At 38.9% G+C, this 21,475-nt stretch overlaps 1 protein-coding gene across 2 annotated transcripts in view; it reads right to left on the reverse strand.

The window, feature by feature from the left end:
* MRPS9 (mitochondrial ribosomal protein S9) overlaps positions 1-21,475 on the reverse strand; it is a 56,045-nt gene that overhangs the window by 23,247 nt on the left and 11,323 nt on the right. For both annotated transcript variants that reach the window (XM_061626792.1, XM_061626791.1), the window contains exons 2-5: positions 16,899-17,078; positions 6,342-6,404; positions 6,223-6,253; positions 4,763-4,842 (exon numbers count right to left, since the gene is read on the reverse strand). In XM_061626792.1, the coding sequence (XP_061482776.1) occupies positions 4,763-4,842; positions 6,223-6,253; positions 6,342-6,404; positions 16,899-17,078 (354 nt within the window). The remainder of the gene's footprint in view (positions 1-4,762; positions 4,843-6,222; positions 6,254-6,341; positions 6,405-16,898; positions 17,079-21,475) is intronic.

Consider the following 21,475-nt stretch of genomic DNA (forward strand, 5'->3'; position numbering starts at 1 on the left):
GTTCTCAATGGGGTTACACTCCCCTTGAAGGAACAGGTTCGTAGTTTGGGGGTCCTTTTTGACCCTTCCTTGTCGCTTGAGGCTCAAGTGGCCTCGGTGGCACGGAATGCGTTCTATCATCTTCGCTTAGTAGCCCAACTACGCCCCTATCTGGACAGTGATGATCTCGCCTCAGTTGTTCACGCTCTGGTAACTTCTAGACTGGATTACTGTAATGTGCTCTACGTTGGGCTGCCCTTGAAGACTGTTCGGAAACTTCAGCTAGTGCAAAATGCGGCAGCCAGGTTGTTGACGAGGACCAATCAGTCCGCGCATATAACACCTGTCCTGGCTCGCTTGCACTGGCTACCTATTTGTTTCCGAGCCAGATTCAAGGTGCTGGTTTTGACCTATAAAGCCTTACACGGTGTGGGACCGCAATACCTTGTGGAACGCCTCTCCCGCTATGAACCTACCCGTTCACTTCGTTCAGTATCTAAGGCCCTCCTCCGGGTACCAACTCACCAGGATGCCCGGAGGATTGTTACTAGATCTAGGGCCTTTTTTGTGGTGGCCCCCGAACTGTGGAACAGCTTACCGGAGGAGATACGCCTGGCGCCTACGGTTCTTTCTTTTAGGCGCCAGGTTAAGACCTGGCTATACTCCCAGGCATTTTAATGTTCAATGTTTTTATGTTTAATGTTTTAGTTTAATTTTGTTGCTTTTTGTTACTGATTTTATTCTAATATTGTATTTTAATCTTGTTTTGTACACCGCCCAGAGAGCTATTAGCTATGGGCGGTTTAGAAATGAAATAAATAATAATAATAATAATAATCTCCAATACGTTTCAGATCTAATTTTCTTGCCACTAGCCTCAGGAGTACTGGTGACGGGGAATGGGCAGAGTTTATACACAACCATCATCCAAGAATACTAGGCATAGATTCTATGTTTACTGCTTGTTAGAGAACATATTTGATCTGCTTTTTTACTTTGTTTTAGTGGTCTAGGATCAGTAAGTAGTGTACAGTGTCAAAAATCCACTAATTTGTTACACAGAGCTGGACTTATAATTATATGTATATATGTGAATTATATGTTTGGGGTTTTAATGCCATTTTAAACAAGCTAGTGATGCAACCTCATAAGAGATGTTATGTGAATAATATTCTGAAGTCTTCTAGTACTAATATAAGAAATTAAATATGAAGACATTTCAGCATGCAGTTGAATTGTATGCAACTAAAGCCTTTTGAACCAAAATTAAACCATTTATATCCAAAACAAAAGCTCTTTTTAACAGATAAAATGGGAATATAAATGCTTAATTGTAATAAGCCTTAGCGTGTAAACCACATATAAAATAGAATTTACAAGACAGTCAGTATAGGCACTACAAGAGAGACTAAGATTATCCATTGTGTCACATTACTCATAAAAATGGCATACAGTAGTTGCCTCAGCTGAAATAAATAAATGAGATACGGCAGGAAAGGAAATTAATAAGACACATTTAGGCAAAATTTTATATAATGTTCCAAATTATAAAAGGCTGTGCATGAAAAATCAATAAAATAAAATTATTTTACTTTTAATTTTTAAGTGACAGTTTGGTACTTCACACATATCTCTTGAATTTCTAGTAGCCTATGTTTCTCATCTTTAACACTGTACACATAATTCACATTTACTTAGTGAAAGGTAAGGGAAATCCTGTTTAATGAAATGATTTATATCATTTTTAATGAAGACATTTCTAAATGCGTTGACACTACTTAAGTAAATTTACAAATATTCTACAATAATTACATTTCTGTTTGTCAAATTTCATGTGCAGATTTCATGTGCAGGAAGATTTAATCAAGGGGCCAACAGAGCTATTCTTTGAGAACTCTGTGTCTCAGGAAAACCTTACATGCTGTTTTCACAAGGCAAGCAATAGCTAAAAAATAAAGTTGTGCTCCTTGTCTTATTATTTTTTTAATTTCTTCATTACAATGGAATGCAACAAAACATCTTGCCCTTGGCTTGCTCTGTTTCAGCCAAAACAAATGCAAATGGCCTGTCAGATGACAGCTGCTTGATAAGGCTCCTCTACAAGACCTGCATGCTTTACTTTTTTCCGTGAAACTTGGGATGAAAGGCAGAAGGCAGGAAGAGAATTAATGTAGCATACAGTCTAAAGGCAATGCTACAACCGTGATTAAGTAGAAAAGCTAAAAGGCACAGATTTTCCACAGCCTCTCTGCGTGCAACCCATCCGTGTAACAAGTTGACAGGCCTAGCGCGTCAGCTCCATCATCCTCTCCGACAGCTAAAACGCAGTGCTGCATCCCTTTTCAGAGAAAATTTGCGTCTGCACCATGAAGCGTTGTACATTATTTCTTAGCACTGCAGGGGGCTCAAGTCCATATGGAACTTTCACAAATATTACCACAGATCAAACCAGCAGCGTTTCGAGGCAGATTTGACATACCTATTTAAATGAACAGTAGGGGTCCTCAGGCTGCCTCAGGCTGTGCAGGAGAAAACCTCTCTGGAAAGCCTACACTGCAGCTCCATTACTCAGCAAAGACACACTCTACATTTATCATTCATTTCATTTCTGCCAGGGCAAGAAGCTCATTTGCCCAAGGTCAACCAAAAGAAAAAATAATTCCTCTCTTCTCCCTCTACAAAAATAAATGTGCCTGACAAGTGGAGATTTTGTCCTTTGGGTGTGTAGAGTACAAACACCAGATAATTCTAAAAAGCACAGTAAAGCCATGGTTTTTTCAATAGAGGAAGTCCTCTAAATGCTACCAGAAGTAGATAACAAGGGAAACGAGTTTGACAGTATCACCATGCTGCTTACGAAAAGGGGGATTTCATTTTCCACAATTGAACTTCAATACACAATTCATGCTACTGGAGTCTTCCAGAAAGTCAGTAAATCAAGATCTACAAATGCACAGTATGCATCAAATACTATAAATGTGCTGCTTCTGTAGTAGTAGGTTCAGAGATTCTTTAGTGCATGGGTAGCCAATGTGATACCTTCCAGATATCCCCATCAGTTACAACTTGCACAGTCAATGGTCAGGGATGATAGGAGTTGTAGTCCAACTATATCAAGGGCACCATCTTGGCCACCCCTCCTTTAGTAGATTTTTAAGTATAGTTTCTAGGGGGGGAAAGGATGGCTCACTGAAGAATTGCCTTGCTGGATTGACCAATGCTCCATCTTATCCAGAAATTCACCAATGGTGAGCTAGAAAGATATACTGCTTCTAAACATGGATGTTTGATCCATAGCAATTATAGTTAACAGGCATGGCGAGATATTTCCTCCAAACATCCCTGGACCTTCCTGTGCAGTGTTGGACAGTATGTGAAGAGACTTTTTATCTGTCCACCTATATCTCCAACTGTTGATAAATTTCATACAAGCATTGTACATTATACAGCAGTGTGTTAATCCCATGCTCACACTTCAAAAGAGTCATTTTCTTCATCATCTGGTGAAGGAAGGTGTTTACATTTGTCTGCTAAATTCACAGATTATCATTCTTCTTAAAACTTCACTGATGTAGGACACTTGTACAGCTACATTTCTTGTAACTTAGCACACAAAAAAAGTCAGAAAATAAGCCCAGTGCTCACTGACCACGTAATATATTAAATGAAATCAACAAAGGCAGCAGGGAAAAAAAGCAAGAGAGAACAAGGTAGGGACTAAAATAGGGTTGAGGATTTCTACTAACACAAATGTTCAAGTCATATGGGTTGCTGCAACGTTATCCACATAGATTTGTACCACCACCAAGTCAGTATCGTAGTAGAGTTAGACAACTGAGAGCCACAATGCAACTGCACAGTATGGGGAGGCTGTTGCCTGCAACTGCCAAGTAAAGGGTTACGGCTAGTGTGCCCATTGCTCTGCAGCCACTTAGAAATCTGGGGAAGCAGAAGGGTAGTAACTCTTTGTTTGATTGCATCATCAGGGTCTACGAAGCCGCAAAGTAAACTTTGACAATAACTCATGGCCATCTGAATCTGACTTCAGGGGCCAAATATCCTAACACTGGCTGCTTTTCTCTAGGGAATGGGCGAAAAGAAGCACACCACAGTGTTTCCTGCTCTTCATTCTGCCATTTAACCTTGGCTAACATAAAAATGTCTGTGGAATTGGGTTTCCTTTTCTATAAGGGATTCTTCTTTCTCAAGCTCCATCTTCTTTCTATGTGTGATTCTGTTTTCTTCCCTCTCTCCTTGATTTTCCTTTTGTACCATCTTACTTACATTTTCTCATGGCCCATATTTTAAAGAAAGCAATGTGAAGTCTGCTGGAACGCACACCAACTGGTAGGATAGTTGCCAGCTCAAGCACAGCACTGGCGTATAGTAAATTTGTTGTGTGCCGAAATGTCAAGCTATTACACTTAAATGTAAATTCAAGTTGTAAACCTGCTTCACACATTATATAATAAGGTCTTCTATAAGAAACCTCTAGACAGAATCACCTTCTGCAACTTTTCTTTGTTTGAAGAATACTTTACATTTTAAATAGGATTATGAATTTACCTCTGGTAATTTTTGTTGTTGATATTTTACTTATCATAACCCAAACTTCTTTAATAGCAAGAGCTGTTTAATAATTACAGAAACAAACCAGAGCATATAATCATTTTTTAATCTGATAAATAGTTTTGTCTCAGAAAATTGTAACTTAAGTATACATATTATATATATTAAGTAATTTTATTTTGGTCCACTAGGAATAAGCCACTAGATAACTTACATGCATTAAAGAATAATAGAACTGCTTGCCAGTGTAAAAAAGAAAGTGAAATGGACGGCCGTCTTCACCCCATTGGATTGCTAAGCAAAAAGAAACACAGAAACAAATATTATGATAATTATAAAAGTCTAGAAACACAAACTATAGCTCTCCATCTGCCTCTTTAAACAGGACTAATTATATCTCCTGCAGCACTCAGAACACCCCCCCCATACTGTTCCAGAGAATACCAGGATATTCTCTGCAAGGCAATGTTGGCACCACAATCTCAACTAATAATTTATCCCACTGCTTAACCACTCTAAGTTTATGATCCTGTCTGATATCCAACAGTTCTTCACTTTAAGCATATTACCTCTTAGCCTGTTCTTAGTGGCCACAGAAATGAAGTAATAATCAGTTATAGAAATATTTAGCATATTAAAAATGCATATAGTACCTCAGTCTTTTTCTGTTTTCAGCTAAAGATGCTTATTTCTATAATACAGCCCAATACTAGCCACATTTAATCAAAAATTGCCCCGCTGATTTAAATAGGAATTACTTTCAGGTATTCATGTTTTCAACTGCAACCTGAAGTTGACGCCATGCATATTTACACACAGAATTATAACACAACATGCAGATGATAAACCAGTAAGATGAAACTGGTATGAAAAGTGTAGCTCTAGAGAAGATATACCAGCAGAATGAGGTTGTAACAATGGTAATATGGTGTAGCCAATTTTGGGGGGGGGGTGTAGATATTTTTACTGATTTTTAAATTTAAAACATGTCAACGTAACAAACATGCTATCAAGTTACACAATAAAAATCTATACCACTACAAAATAATGTGTAGATATTGCCAACTCTTTTTAAAACATATAGTCTCCCTCAGTCTACGATTCCATGGTATTTAAGGACCAAAATTTGTGAATCTTAAGGATAAGATATAAACAGCTGTCACTGGAGACTGCAGAAAGTTTTAACCAACACTTGCAAGGTAAGAAGTTGTAAAATTCCATCATTTTGATATTATTTTTTAATCGCAACTAGTAAATTTCATTATCTCTGGCTGATTAAGGAATAACCACAGGAAGGTAAAAAGAGCAGCTACATAAAAAGAAGGGCATTATACAGAAATGGCCTAGGATCCAGAGAACCCAGTAATTGTTCTGCATACCCAAGGGGAATAGGGCTTTTGTTTTTGTTTGCTTTTTTGGAGTGGATCCCCAGTTCCAATGACACATAGCAAGTCACTTCTGAAACAGAGATTTTCAGAACGGTCTGTGAAGTGACATTGGCATTTTTACTTCTTACTGGAAAAAAGTATCAAAAAATCCCAGCGAGCATGGCAAAACTTTGAATGCACATATAGCAGCTCTTTGTATCTCAGCCATTTGTGTAGATGTGGATCGATACAACAACAACTTAAATGCTTTCACACAGACACACACAAGCCACCTATCTCCACATACCTTTTTGCTTTGGAAATATTTCATCAGGATGCTGTTTAAAAATATAGAAAACAGAAAAAGGTTATCACTATCAAAACAAACTCTGTCTTTATATCTACAGCACTGAATTATTTTCTTACCTTCATTACGGGCCTGGCTTTTTTCTCAAATAGACCAGAAGGAAAGAGATAAGTAATAGCTTTCTGAAAACAGAGAGAAATAAGGCTTAGTTAAATAACTTTATAGATGATGATAGCATATGAATTAGATCTACGTCTCAGGAAATCTAGGGCAGGGATGGTAGACTTCATGCTTGTGGGATCTACCTTTTATCTTTCTTTTTACTAGATCTCCAAGGTCCACCAAAGGCCACCAACTGGAGATAGGTGAAAAATAGTGGTGCGGAAGGGAAATAGACTGACATAGAGGGCCTCTGAGTATATGCCGAATCCCAGAACTAAGCTCACAGTCCATTCACACAGAAATTCACTCATGATTTCCCTCTAAGCTTTCTTTTTTTCAGCAGTCTTACTTTGGTCAGAAAGCACCCCTTTTGCTCTTGCTATTGTTCAGCTATTGGGAGACAGAAATCTTTGTCGATCTGCTGCAGATCACTAGATCAGTAGATCATGATCTCCTTTCAGTCATCTACATAAATCTGCCTCCCATTTATCAAATCAAGCAATATTAAATGTCAAGGCTAAATTCATACACCACCCTCCTAGAGAACACATGTAACCAAATCTCCTCCATTGCTTTGGAATGTCAGAGAAAAGAGTAGACCGCCTTTGACCAACAGCCAGCTGACGCATTTGCCAGGCCAGCTTATCTTGCTTTGGCCTATGCTTCCAGAGAGGTAAAGGTGTCCTATCATCATCCTTGACGTAAGCAGCAGCTTCCTCTAAAGCTTCAGTGCATTATCATGCAATTTCCAGCCAGTCAAAATAACTGGCACTGATATGCTCTTATTGGCTGCTGCCATCTCCTGTCATCATCTTGGAAGACATCAATTTAAACTCAGCTTTTATTTGCTGCTATAACAGTGGTATTATCATTAACATTTGCTTCCAAGAACCAACCTAACTCAACACTGCAAAATAAGCAGAAAGGGTGAAGCCATGTAAAAATGGCAAGGAATCATGACAAAGAGTTAATATCACGGTTCTTTGAAAGAAAATATACCCCACTGAGTTTTGAGCTAAAACACTTATTGGAAAAAATAAAATTGGCAGTCCCCCATACCCAGTGTGGAAGTGCTTTTCAGGTAGACACAGACATCTTTGGATTTTGGCTAATCTTTTCTATTACAACTGAACCAAGTTGCCTCAGCATTTCCATGAACCACCATATGTTTCTTGTTCAATGTTGCAGTTTGACCCTCAAGACAATGTTATGTACAGCAACAGGTAAGAATGTCCAAGGATCTCTTAAACTGAGGAAAACAGCAGAAAGGATAATTGGGCATGAAGGCTTACAAGCTTTCAAGAACAGTTCATTCCAGACGTTTAGGGAAAAGGACAAAGATTAAAGCTCGTTGAGACATACAGATCATAAGTAAGCTTCCAGGGAAATAAGTCCCTCCGATTTCACTAGTTTGGATGCAGAAACCCTTCTGTGGATAGGAATGGCATCCTCTTTTCACGGCAGACAGACAGATTCACTGAAAGCTTCCACTGCAGGAAGAGGGGAAGGTGATTTTTGCCACTGAGTTCCACCCATAGGCTACTTAGATCCAACCCACTGAGACCAAACTTCTAAGGAAATAGCCCCAACTCTGTGACACCTTGAGTGTGTACAAGATCTGATGCACAGCATATGCATAAATTTTCCCATTCAGTTCAGGCTGGGGGTACCATCATATGTACATTTTAACTATTCCCAACTTTGTAGGAAACAAGAAAACACGAGAGCTCTGAACCCCAACGTCAGCTGAATGCATGAAGCTCCAAGTTGGGCTAAATGGGTTTAGGTAGAGGTAGTAGAAAGACATCCAGTATGACATGAGGTTATATGCTGCATCTCATTAATAATTTTACAGTTATATAATATGGCATAGTATAGAGGTTATATAAAATTATGTAAAATTCATTATTATTTTGAACCTTCAACTGTTATGTCAAGAAATACTAGCGCAAGCAAAACTGGACCACACTGACCAGAAAAAGTCTATAAAGTCTGCAGTTAATATTTTCCTCTCTGAAGAATTGTGTTGTATTGCTGGTTAGATTAACTCAAGATTATTACACACTGATAGTACTTTCTGTGGACACAGATTGGTTTGTCAATGCTATCAACCCACTTAATATGCGTAGAATGTATAAAGACCTCACCTATTACTTTATTAATATCCTATTGGCATTCCAAACAGAAATTCTGAGAATTCAGCAGCAAACAAAAAGGATTAACTTGATTTTCTGGAATGGTATTTTGATTCTCTGAGTGACTTGATGAATTCCCATTTGTTAGTCAATGGGGATATTGTACATATATAGAGTAGGTGAACATCCATTTGTGAACAAATAGGAATTAATTATAATGACAATAGAAAAACCCGCTGCGAGCCAACGGATATTAAACACCATATAAAGTAACATATCAAAAGAATATATTATGGAATGCTGGAACCAACTGTGTATACTTATTAAGTTGTCTCTTCTATGCCAGCTTCTGCCTGACTGCTACATATCTATAATTAAAGCAGAACAGAATATTGTCTATGTCCATGATAAAGAGGTAGAAGCAAGACTAACTTAACTTGGTTAAGAAGCAGAAAGCAGAGAGTAGGAATAAACGGACAGTTCTCCCAATGGAGGGCTGTAGAAAGTGGAGTCCCTCAAGGATCGGTATTGGGACCTGTACTTTTCAACTTGTTCATTAATGACCTAGAATTAGGAGTGAGCTGTGAAGTGGCCAAGTTTGCTGATGACACTAAATTGTTCAGGGTTGTTAAAACAAAAAGGGATTGCGAAGAGCTCCAAAAAGACCTCTCCAAACTGAGTGAATGGGCAGAAAAATGGCAAATGCAATTCAATATAAACAAGTGTAAAATTATGCATATTGGAGCAAAAAATCTTAATTTCACATATACGCTCATGGGGTCTGAACTGGCGGTGACCGACCAGGAGAGAGACCTCGGGGTTGTAGTGGACAGCACGATGAAAATGTCGACCCAGTGTGCGGCAGCTGTGAAAAAGGCAAATTCCATGCTAGCGATAATTAGGAAAGGTATTGAAAATAAAACAGCCGATATCATAATGCCGTTCTATAAATCTATGGTGCGGCCGCATTTGGAATACTGTGTACAGTTCTGGTCGCCTCATCTCAAAAAGGATATTATAGAGTTGGAAAAGGTTCAGAAGAGGGCAACCAGAATGATCAAGGGGATGGAGCGACTCCCTTACGAGGAAAGGTTGCAGCATTTGGGGCTTTTTAGTTTAGAGAAAAGGCGGGTCAGAGGAGACATGATAGAAGTGTATAAAATTATGCATGGCATTGAGAAAGTGGATAGAGAAAAGTTCTTCTCCCTCTCTCATAATACTAGAACTCGTGGACATTCAAAGAAGCTGAATGTTGGAAGATTCAGGACAGACAAAAGGAAGTACTTCTTTACTCAGCGCATAGTTAAACTATGGAATTTGCTCCCACAAGATGCAGTAATGGCCACCAGCTTGGATGGCTTTAAAAGAAGATTAGACAAATTCATGGAGGACAGGGCTATCAATAGCTACTAGCTGTGATGGCTGTGCTGTGCCACCCTAGTCAGAGGCAGCATGCTTCTGAAAACCAGTTGCTGGAAGCCTCAGGAGGGGAGAGTGTTCTTGCACTCGGGTCCTGCTTGTGGGCTTCCCCCAGTCACCTGGTTGGCCACTGTGAGAACAGGATGCTGGACTAGATGGGCCACTGGCCTGATCCAGCAGGCTCTTCTTATGTTCTTAAGCCAGTGATGGGCACAAACTACAAGTACTCTGCATAAGTTAAGATTTTTCCAGGCCCTGCTTTGTGCTTGGTAGCATGCCCATATTGGTAAATGGTAAGCTATGCACTAGGCCACTCCTTGAAAATCTGAACCGAAACCAAATGGCTACAATGGACTCATGGAAGCATGCTCTTTGAATAAGAAACTTCCAATAACATTTCTATTCAAAGAATGACAATAGCAAAACTTTCTAGCAAAAATTTGTATTTGTGGATGCAAGCTCAAAATAATACTCAGAGGATTTGGGATAACAAGTGGAATATATTTATACAAGGCACTCCTATTCATCTAGACTGATAGCACAGGAAGATCCAACTGCTGACGCATCTCACACCCACCCTATAAGGGGCTACTTGAGCACAAATATGTGGCTCTCCTATGGACAGCGAACTAAAGGCAACCATACTGTGCAATGCCTGCATGAGAAACCTTGCTGTAGCCAGTGCCAACATCAACTCTCCTTCAATTAGTACTATTAGGATCCTGAAGATATAACACTATTACTGTTATGCAGATCGTGTTCCTATTTTCTCATAGTGAAGCTTTTAATGAAAATTCTAGTGTTTTAATGTATTTTATATCTTGTCTTCTTTCCATGAAACCCAAGGTGGTATGTACGTAGGGCTCCTTAGTAATGCAGCCACTGACCATGCTTAGCTTCAGCATAGGTACTGCATTAGGTCCCGTCAGACCATAAATCTAAAAAACAAAACAAAAAAACTTTAAAATGGCTAAAACCACAGCAGCCCTAATTCAAAGGATTGTGTGTTGTTATCTGTATATGAAGCCCATGCTTTATAGAAGCAGCTCACCACACCCACCTCCCCAACTCAGGGCAACTTCAGATGTGATCTTTGATGCAGCACAAGATCCTAATGTTGGATGAAACTCTGGCACACAAGTGCAAGCAAAAAGGAAGGCTTTGTGTTGCTATTGTTTTTAAAAAGGTGGTTCAGTATGAATACAAGATAAATCTCTCTAACCATCAGATTTCTCTAAGCATCTTGGGATCCTAAAAGAGATAAATATGCTGTGCTAAACTTCGAGGCTGAAACTTCAGTAGCATACACATGCCTAACATTTTTCATTAAACTGCGACTACTACACTGTTGCCTAGCAAACCGACCAACATACACTATCACTCTATAAATACACCTTAGGCTTATTCCTTAGGTAGAAAGGAAACTAAAACTCATGATGACTAGCATCTCATTTATTCTACATCAAATAGTTGCTTTGTTTTTTTTTAAGTGAGACTTTAAAGAAAAGGAATTCTATGCAAACAACCAAAGAAACTAAAGAAAAGATCAAGCAAATAATGGTAGGTGTGGTGTTAAAAATGTAATTTACCAAATTTTTAATGAATATTTATTCAACACTAGTCACTTTTTTTAAAAAAAGGTTTGCAAATATATTCATTCACATTCATACACTACGATAACAACATTGTATCTCAGTTTTGATCAAGCTGATTGTTTTTTACTTGTCTGTATCTTCTTTGGATAAATGTGCAGAGTTTATCTTAAGGCTGAAGAGGAAGGTGGGCTATAGAATTCTAAGTAACCCAACATTATTTTATTGTCAAGTTATTAATATGTACTTGTCTAATTTGTGTTGGATTTGTTTTATAAAATATGTTCATTTATAGTTATTCTTTATATTCAAACAATGGGTATGGAGAGACCGCTGCTTATGCTAAGTTGAACATTCAACTGAAATGGATCTCAAGAAATAGACCTATATATGCGTTAATAAGATGAATGAATAAGAGCTAAAAAGGAAGCTGAATAGGTGGGCTAAAGCTTCTGCAGTGTGTAGGGGTGGGAGGAAGAGAGTGAAAAAATATGCTCTCATACATTCAGGACCCATATTGCACAAAAACTTTTATTCTTCATTAATGGGTCAGAATAAACTTAATGTAGACTCTGGCACTTTTTTTTAAAGTCATCTGTAATGACATCTTCAAACAGATCTTGAAGGAAACTGACATAAGCAGGAACGATAGCTTCACATGAAAAGAAAATATATACTTTGCCTTCAAGAAAATATCACCAAGATGAATACTCATGATTCCCATTCAAATACAAACTAGATAGGATGTTCTGCTTCTAGATAACTGAGTATGTATTGTTATGAACCACAGTATTTTTATTTAGAACTGGGTATTAAAAAAAATGAAATTACATTACCACCCAAATTTATAGACAATACCCAACAATATAAAATATTTTCCTGTTTTCATAGGATTCTCTCAGATAAAGTTTGATTCTCTTCTGAAAGACAAGTTTAGAAATTAGGCTTCATGACATCTCCAACTCTCTTCTAACTCTGTTCAAACTCAGCATACAGCAACTTCATATTCTGGCAATAAAAATTAAGATGTCATAAACCCACACCATTGGCAAACTTACAACAAACAAAATGATATATTCTTTTGGAGCAGGGGAAGCCTTCCCTACACCTTTTATTCCTTTAAATAAATATGCTCTAGGCAACAAAATTCTTTGTAAGAGAGGACCATGCTCCCATTACCTCTTGGAAAAAGGCATTCAATGAAGCTAGTTTCTTCAAACATTTGTTTTACATTTAAGCATTAGACAAGTAGTCTGCACATCAGTATCAATCAAGAACTTTGGCCTACTCCTCCCACAAAGATCTTTAGTGCTCACATATTAATTCAATATACAAACAGCTCTCAGTTTTCTTTATCAAGCTTTGAATAAGGAAGCCGTCTTGAACAGAGTTCAGAAATAAGTAACAGGATGTTGTGACTGCATTTAGTGGATAATACAATACCAACCTAAGCAGGTTTGGGTACTGTTTTGGCTATCTTTTTGAATGCTTAGATGTTAAGTCACCCAACTGTTCAAAAAAGTGTTTATAACATACATTAAAAATGAAATTAAAAAATAAAAGGATTACATTCTCAACCCAGGGAAAAGCAGTAGGTCAGGACTGCAATCTCTATTAATTAGGTATCCCAGCTGGGCAGCGGGTATGCAGCTGTTAACTTGATCAATGACTTACCTAAATGTCATCTCTACTGATTCGCTTATAAATTACCAGCAAGTGAGACTAATGTACAGGTGCTAATTTATTTAAACTGTTCTCTACATTCTACATAGCTTTATAAACTGCATCTGGCACCTAATGTTAGCTGTCAGTTGTACTTAGACATGCCTGTCCTAACGACTCTGTTCATTAGAAATGAGCACAAATTATGAAATATTGTGAAAAATGATACATCAAATGGAATGGGCAAAGCGAATCAATTAGAGAAACTTCATACTGCATATTCACACATAGGAGAATAAAACATCCTGATTTCAGACCACAGTCTATAATACCAATTAAAAAGCAATTGGTAGACTTCTGCAGAGTTATATATCAATTTACTGGAGTTTCCCCCCCCCATCCCCAAGACACAAGTTGTAATTTACAGCTTAACTTTTTTTGTTTCTAACAAATAAAACCACTAGCAAAGCACTATTCTGCACAAAAATATCCTGTGAATGCAATGACAACACCGTTAACATATTTCTCTGTATGCCTTGTTTCAAAACACACACATCCAAAATGCCAGTAAAAAAAAGAACCCTAGGATGTCTACTCTGGAAATGCACGACATGCGCTGATTAACAGTAGACAACAGGAGATGCATAAGTACTCATCAGAAGGAATTATTACCATTCCAAGTGTAAAGCCTGGTAATTCTCCTGCCAGTGCTAAGCGGCTTTTATATTTTTATAACAGAAATTTAATTATGCATAGCAGACACTGTTATACAGCCTAAGCATTTACAACACCTGATGCTATGTGAACAAACTGAACAAGCATTACAAGTATTATGCTGTGCTAAATAAAATGTTGGTCTGTGTTGTCTTCATCTCCCCCCATCTTTTTGTAAAAGAAGGTAAGTGTTGAACTGGACTTATACTTGACATCTACAAGAAGGAGAAAATGAGATTTTAAGGATGTACCTAATTTAGATTGAGAAGAAGTTACCAATAGAGTATGAAGGTTGCAATAAACTAGGCTTGAGTCTACCTTCTAACTCTCAAGTTTTAATAGCTGCCTAAAATGTACTGTAGTTTCACCCACAGGGCGGGAGTCTAGTCCAGGATCTCAAATTGTTTCATATTGGTGCTCAAGATACTTTGAGGCAACTCTTTCCATGCCTCCCCAATAAAAATCCCTTCCCCAAATGCTTTTCTCTTGGCCAGTTCCAAGATCAGAACTAATCCCTTACAAAGGGTGGGGGAGATAGGGGAGGAAGTTTGGGGACTGGGGAAGAAAACAGGAAAGGAATGGGTTCACCATTCCCATTCTTGCCCATTGCTTCTTTCCTTTAAATCCCCCACCCTCTTCATACTTCTTTGGATTTATCTACATTCTAATACACGTAGGTATTAGCAAGAAAACTCAAACGTAGATCATATCTATGCAGTACTAAGTACAGAGCAAGGATTCCCAGATTTGTAGAGGAAAGTACGTGTGACAAAAAACCAGAAGAGAAAAGGAGCAGTAGAGAGACCGAGAGGGTAGATACCCAGATTTCAGTGAATGCGGGTTCAAAATAAACTATTCAGACAGGTTTTTAATTTTCAGTATCTCAACATTTTGGTTTTTACAAATATACTACATAAAGGAACACTTCCTGTTTTGATTTATACCAGTCTCAGCATTCATATAGGATCTTGGAAGTCACTGGATCTAGGCCAGGTACGGGGAATTTTGGGCCCTCCAGGTTTTGCTGAACTACAATTCCCATCATCCCTGGACACTGACCATGCTTGCTGGGCTCATAGTAGTTGAAGTTCAGCAACATCTGGAGGGCAAAAGGTTCCCACACCTGGTTGAGGCCACTGGAATTACTGAAGTGTTTTGCACACATACTGCATCAGGTCCGCATCAGCCCCTCCCTCCTTTCCCACTGCATCATGAATCAGATTAACTGTCCCTGGCTAGTGCAAGTCAAAGCCTCTGCATCTCACATACTAGTTATTACATCCTTCTCTCCTGGTCAGTCTTCCTTTCTACAGAACTCTTGGGTTGGGTGTGCCTTGTTTGGGCTATATTAGTAACACTTCCTGGCATGCTGTGCCATATGGTACCGAGGACCAGACAGAAAAGGGGAGTAAGTGCCCCTAGAACGTATTCTGAACCAGGGAATTGTCAGGAGTAGCCCAGGGATCCAAGCTATAGTTTTTTTTACAAGGGAGCCCAGATCTCCTTCCATGTTTTTTTAACCTTTTTTTGCTTTGCTTACAGAGTCACTCACCATTTTAATTTGACTAGACACAAATCTGTGTCATGAGTTTGTGTCCCAAGCCTTTTTTAAAGTACCTAACAATCTCCCTGAATTCAGGGGAGGTCAACAAGTATAGGGTTGGTCTGTTAGCCCTAATGAAGTTAATAAACACGAGTAATTGCACACGATTCAAGCTTAAATAACGGACTGCTTATCATAAGGTTTTCAATGCTGACACAGACTCTCCAATGTGTGCCTTTACATCAGAGCCTCCCAGAGAACAATGCAACGCCATATAAACATGGCTACATGCTGAGGCACACAATGTGGAGGTCAAAACTTGAACCAGACTAATAAAGAAATTGTAGGATGATTCCCACTACAGAATCTCTCCCATTGTCCCAGTGGCATGAGAGCTTTCAGTTGCATGCTGCAGAACCAACCTCCTAGCAAGCAAGATGAATGCGCAACAATTCTGGAAAGAATCAGAAAAAAAGAAAGAGTGCCAGGAGACAAGTCACATTTTTTTTAAAAAAATGAAATGAGAAGAAAACAAAGAATGCCCTTGCTAGATCAGAATACTAGTCTAATATTTTGTTTTCAACAATGACCACCTACATGCCTCCGATGCCTCTGAGTGCTCAGAAGCAGGGAAAGTAAATGCCTCCCCTCCCTGCTCCTTGTCCCAGCGCCCAGGATTCAGACCTATTCCACTTCTTTACATGGAAATTACATTAATCTGTATTGGCTCACAGCTACTGACATATTGTGCCATACCAACAGTAACATAAAGGAGAAAGGCGGGAGGGAGGGAAGGAAGAAAGAAATGTTAGCCCAATGGTTTTTATTTTATTTGAAGAGCAAAGTATCCAACAAAGGGGAGGCAAAAAAGAAGCATATAGACATAAAGCTCAATAACAAATATGTACTGAAGTTATAAATCAAAACTGGAACAAATGCCCAGTCCTAGACATGTTGACTCAGAGCTCCTGTAGGTCTTACTTCAAAATAAGCATACAGAGTTGCAGCCAAAGTGTTGGCCCTAAGTGTAGAAAAAGGTCACTTGCAATGCTAGCTGTTATAGTATCATGCGCGAACCCCCACCATAAGTATACCCAGCAGGTCAAATTACAGATAAATGCTTCTAAATGCTATATAAACCCTGATAGTGGTTCTTACGACCTCAGATCAAGGGGATTATCCATTAGTAGTTTTAAAAAGAACCTGCTGTGCTTTAGCAAGGTATAGTATGGAGTTCTACACTGTGATGTCTGACCTCGCACAGTAGTAGGGGTAGAATCTCTATTCAGAGCCACAGTTGCAATGTTTTCTATGTATAGTGGTATTCTCTCGTACACTGACAGTTCGATTAAAATGCACAGAGAGCTGAGGGACTCACGCTGAAGCAAAGAGCTTTCAGTTCTGAAACCCTACCGTAAATTACTTCTCCAACTGAGCAACCATACTTACATCAATATCCTCTTGGGTAAAAGTTTCTGGATCTTCTCCCATCATGTTCGCTAAATGTCTCTTGCCTAGGTTGAAATCTTCAATCTGTTTTTTGATAAAAGCTTCTGTGTACTTCTGAGGTCCTGAAGGGGCAACATTTTTCTTCTGCGCTGTTGTAGTAGTACAGATTATTCTTAATGTCTAGGGAGGAAGAACACAGATCAGCTTTTAAACAAACTGCAGTATAAAAATGAAAGTATGGATATTGTCTGAAGGCATATGATACAGCAACCTTCTGAAGCTAAGCAGGTTTGGGACTTGTCAGTGCCTAGTTGAGACACTACCTGTGAGCCCTTTGTATGCTACCTTGACTTCCATGACAGAAGAAAGGCAGGTAATAAGTGTAGAAAATGACAAGACACACACACATACAGCAAGCTTGTCCGTAACAGAGATGCAGACAGCAGTATTATTTTTGGAAACCATTTAGCAACATGGATATTTGAAAAGTTTAGAAAGCCAGTGTGACAGAGTAGCTCATGTGCTGGGCTTAGACTAGATAAACTCAACTCAAATGGCCACCACGAAACTTGTGGAGTGTCTTGGGTAAATTATAATCTTTCAACCTCTTAATCCATCTCATAGGGCTATTGCTGTGAAGCTAAAATGCATATTAAAATCCAGCACAAGATTCAACAAATTTTAACATAAAACAACCCACTCAGTGCTCCTATTATCCATTTAACATAAATTAAATATGACTGGACCACTTCCAGGGCTCTGGGGTTTGTGATTATATGAACTGAGTGAAACATCATTGTTCCTGCCAAACATAAAGTTTTAGAATAGTGATGGAAAACTTGTGGTCCTCCAGATGTTGTGGGATTCCAACTCCCAGCAGAAGGGATGGTGAGAGGTGTAGCCCAGCAACATCTAGAGGGCCACATCCCTGTTCTAGAAGCAAGCGCTTACAGGTAAGTGATATAGCAAGATTAATTATTGCTTTATAAATATCTGGCATCTGCTCTGTAAATGAATTCTCATTAGGGGCTATTGTTTTCTAACAAACTTGGTGTTCTGAGACAGATGTCACAATGGAGCAGGTTATCATTTGTTTTTGCAAACTGCCTGCCTTTAAAGACCAAGACATGACTCATTTTACATATCCCTACAAAAAATCTCTAATAATCAAGTAAAGTGTTCCTATGGGATTTTGGCAAGTATAGGACAGAAGAGGATGGAAGATAGATACGAGCCAGCTGGAATAATGTAGGCAAAGATCAGAAACCAGGGATAGGAAGGAGGATGAGAAAAAAAAAGCTGTAACGAGAGCCCACTCCACTAGAATTATACCCACTTAAACCTTCATTAAAAGAGATTGCTTAATTTTCAATATTTTCATGCTACTGATTTTTCAGAGGAAAACAAAACTCAAGACATTTAAGAAGCCAAATATCACACACTAAAAACCCATTTCAGCACAGGTACACCTTCATGTGTTGGCTATAAAAATGGTAGAAATAGATATTTCTTGTGTGTATCAAGAATATGGTATTAAGGTTGCATTTCCCATTCACACTTACTTGACATAAGTCTCACCAAACTCAGTACAACTTATTTACAACAATACAGCCGTAGCACCATATACTGGAAGCATGCACATGTTTTTAAAAAATCTAACTATAGCATTCTTGGTAAACATTAACCACTTCTTAAAACTTCAGACAATGGCAACTCAAAGTTTTTTTAGCACCTTTGTCTACCATATTGACTAAGATAGCCCATTTGAAAAGCCTGGTTCTGAGACTGGCAGTTTTGGCTGAACAATTCATTTCCTCCCTCTTAAAACCCTAGTACGATTGCCATCAATGCCTAGTAGCAAACACAATTTCTGCTCAAAACAATGGTCCAAAAGATAGTTCTCCTCTGGCTGTTATGGAATCCTGTAAGATATGGCTAGACAGATTTGTTTTTCTTTTACCAAGATAATCAGCGGGTAAGACAACTGTAATTTCAATCAAGCACTCTGCCAAAGGAACAGAAGAATCACTGGCAAAGCAGTAATGGCTCAAGCTTGGCAAAGAGCCATCCTTATGCACTACTTTATTTGTCCTGTGTTCATATTAACAAAGCTTCTCAGCAGTCTAATTATTCCATAAACAGATTACTGGAGTTGTCTCCCTGGAAAGAAAAATGAAAAAGAGAAAAAAAGCCTAGAACTTGGAAGGTGCAATCTTGTAGCTCTACTCAGCAACTATGCTAAACAGCAATTTAAGGAGAAAGCCATCTAGTGGCCATATTTTTTAGACTGCAATCTGACTCACATTCTTATTTCAATTTGAGTTCAGCGCCTTACATGTCGACCTAGACATGTCTGCTCAAAGGTAAGTCCCACTGATTTTTAAAAGTTGCTTATTCCAAGACAAGTGGGTATTCAGCTTATATGTTTGTAAGTAAGCTTATTTAGGAACACAGACAGGTCACAAACTTATTTTTTGGCAAAGTAAGATATGCCATTTTTTGCTGGCAAATGTCTGAAGTGTTGAATTCAAACAGACTATGAAGAATCATTCCTTACAACAACCAGCCAAGGCCTCATACCAAAAAACCCAAGGGTCCTTCCCATATAACACCTAAAACTGAGCTGAGGGGGCCCTTTTATTTATTTATTTGTCGCCCATCTGGCTGGTTGTCCAGCCACTCTGGGCGACGTACAGAATAAAAACATACAAATACATTAAAACATTAAAATCTCAACAGTAGTAATAAACCTAACCCACCCCAAAAGCCTGTCTGAAGAGCCAGGTCTTCAAGGCCCGGCGGAAGCTCATCATAGCGGGGGAATGACGGAGGTCGTTTGGGAGGGAATGCCACAGAGTGGGAGCCACAATAGAAAAAGCCCTTTTTACCAGTAGCACTGTCAGAAACAAAAACCAGCCTGTTCTGTAACCCACTGCTCCTTATCCTGATGAAACACAACAGCATTTTTATGGTAATGTCATAAGCAGGAGCATCTTTTATGCAGTTAAATATGAGCTGTGAAGGCCTGAAAACTGCTGTGAAAACACACACAATGGTGGGAGTTAGGGAGGTTTTCACAAACAAGAAGGTGGTTGAGTTCAGTAGTTCTGCCTGCTTTCCAGGAATAGAACACTGTAGCTGGAAGAAGTGATTTCTTCATTTTGCTCTTTTGTTTGGCATACCATTTTTCATCCATGCCAGAACAATACATCAGACTGCCTGGTTCCTTTTAAATATTGTTATATGCTCCCTAGTTCCAAAAGACAAGAAGTTCTAGAGGTAGAATGACAGGGTTTTCGATCTGAGGGGCACTGGAGATTTACAGTGTCTTTGTAATATTTTCTTTATTTAGCAATATATAAGCAAAGCATTAGTAGGATGATCCATGTGCCATTCAAAGGCCTAATATTTCCCACAAACTGTGGCTCCCTCCACCGCATTTCATCCAACAAAAGCTAGAAACTCTTAGCATACTATCTCTTGCCTATTCCAACTGCTTCTCTCTTCTCTCACCAATGCACACACACACACCTCCTTTCAGAACCTACCCCTGTAAGTAAATTGTCCACACAGGGGACTATCCACAGGTCTTATTCTTTAGTCAAACCCAGACTCTGGGGTTTTCCACTCTAAAAACAGGGTACTCAAGGCAGCTACTAACACTATATAAAACGTAAGTGCACTTATCCAAACCACCCTCCCCTTAAGAGTGTGCATTTTCACTTACATACACATGCATTTGGTGTCTGAAAAGTGTTAAGCTATGACCATAACCTTAAGTTATGACCATGAGCCTACAGGATCAGGCCAATGACCCATCTAGTCCAGCATCGTGTTCTCACAGTGCCCACCGGATGCCTATGGGAAGCCCACAAGCAGGACCTGAGCACAAGAGCACTCTCCCACTCCTCTGGTTTCCAGCAATTGGCATTCTGACCCTCAACTACTGTATTGATTCACAGCTTGTAATTAATAACCAGAAATACGGTAAAACTAACACAAATATTGAGCACAAAAAAATCAATAGAGTTTTACAAATGATGCCAAATACATATAGCACCTATTCTCCTTTAGAACATGACAAGACAAGAGAACTGACAAGACAGTGTCCACATTTCCTGCCACTATTGTGTGAAAGGGTATTCTTCATGGCAGTGTTCAGGTTCTGGAACTCCCTCCCTGAATTCCTTTCAAACCAGGCTTTCAGCCAGACCAGAGAGTATGACTTGCACCATCACTGTCGGTGCTTTTATCAGCTGACCCTGTGTTTTAATCTAAATGGAGCCTGATCATTTCTCGTTAACTGCTGTTAAAATTTATCTGCCCCATTTTGCCTGTTTTTACTCTGTTCATTTATTTATTTGCTTCAAATACACCCAATCACTCTTTTTAATTATGAATACTGGCCACCCTAGGTGTTTTTGCTAAAACAAAAAAGCAGGATCTTTTTTTTCTAAAAACAAAATGCTCACTAGGAACTGTCCATTACACTGCAATCACTGGCACTATGCTGCTTTGCCTGCCTTTCCACTGTGCCTCAAAGGGGATCAGGGCCACTTGTCTGCTACTGGACTTTG

The sequence above is a fragment of the Rhineura floridana genome, chromosome 5 (assembly GCF_030035675.1).
Source record: "Rhineura floridana isolate rRhiFlo1 chromosome 5, rRhiFlo1.hap2, whole genome shotgun sequence".
Lineage (NCBI taxonomy): Eukaryota > Metazoa > Chordata > Lepidosauria > Squamata > Rhineuridae > Rhineura > Rhineura floridana.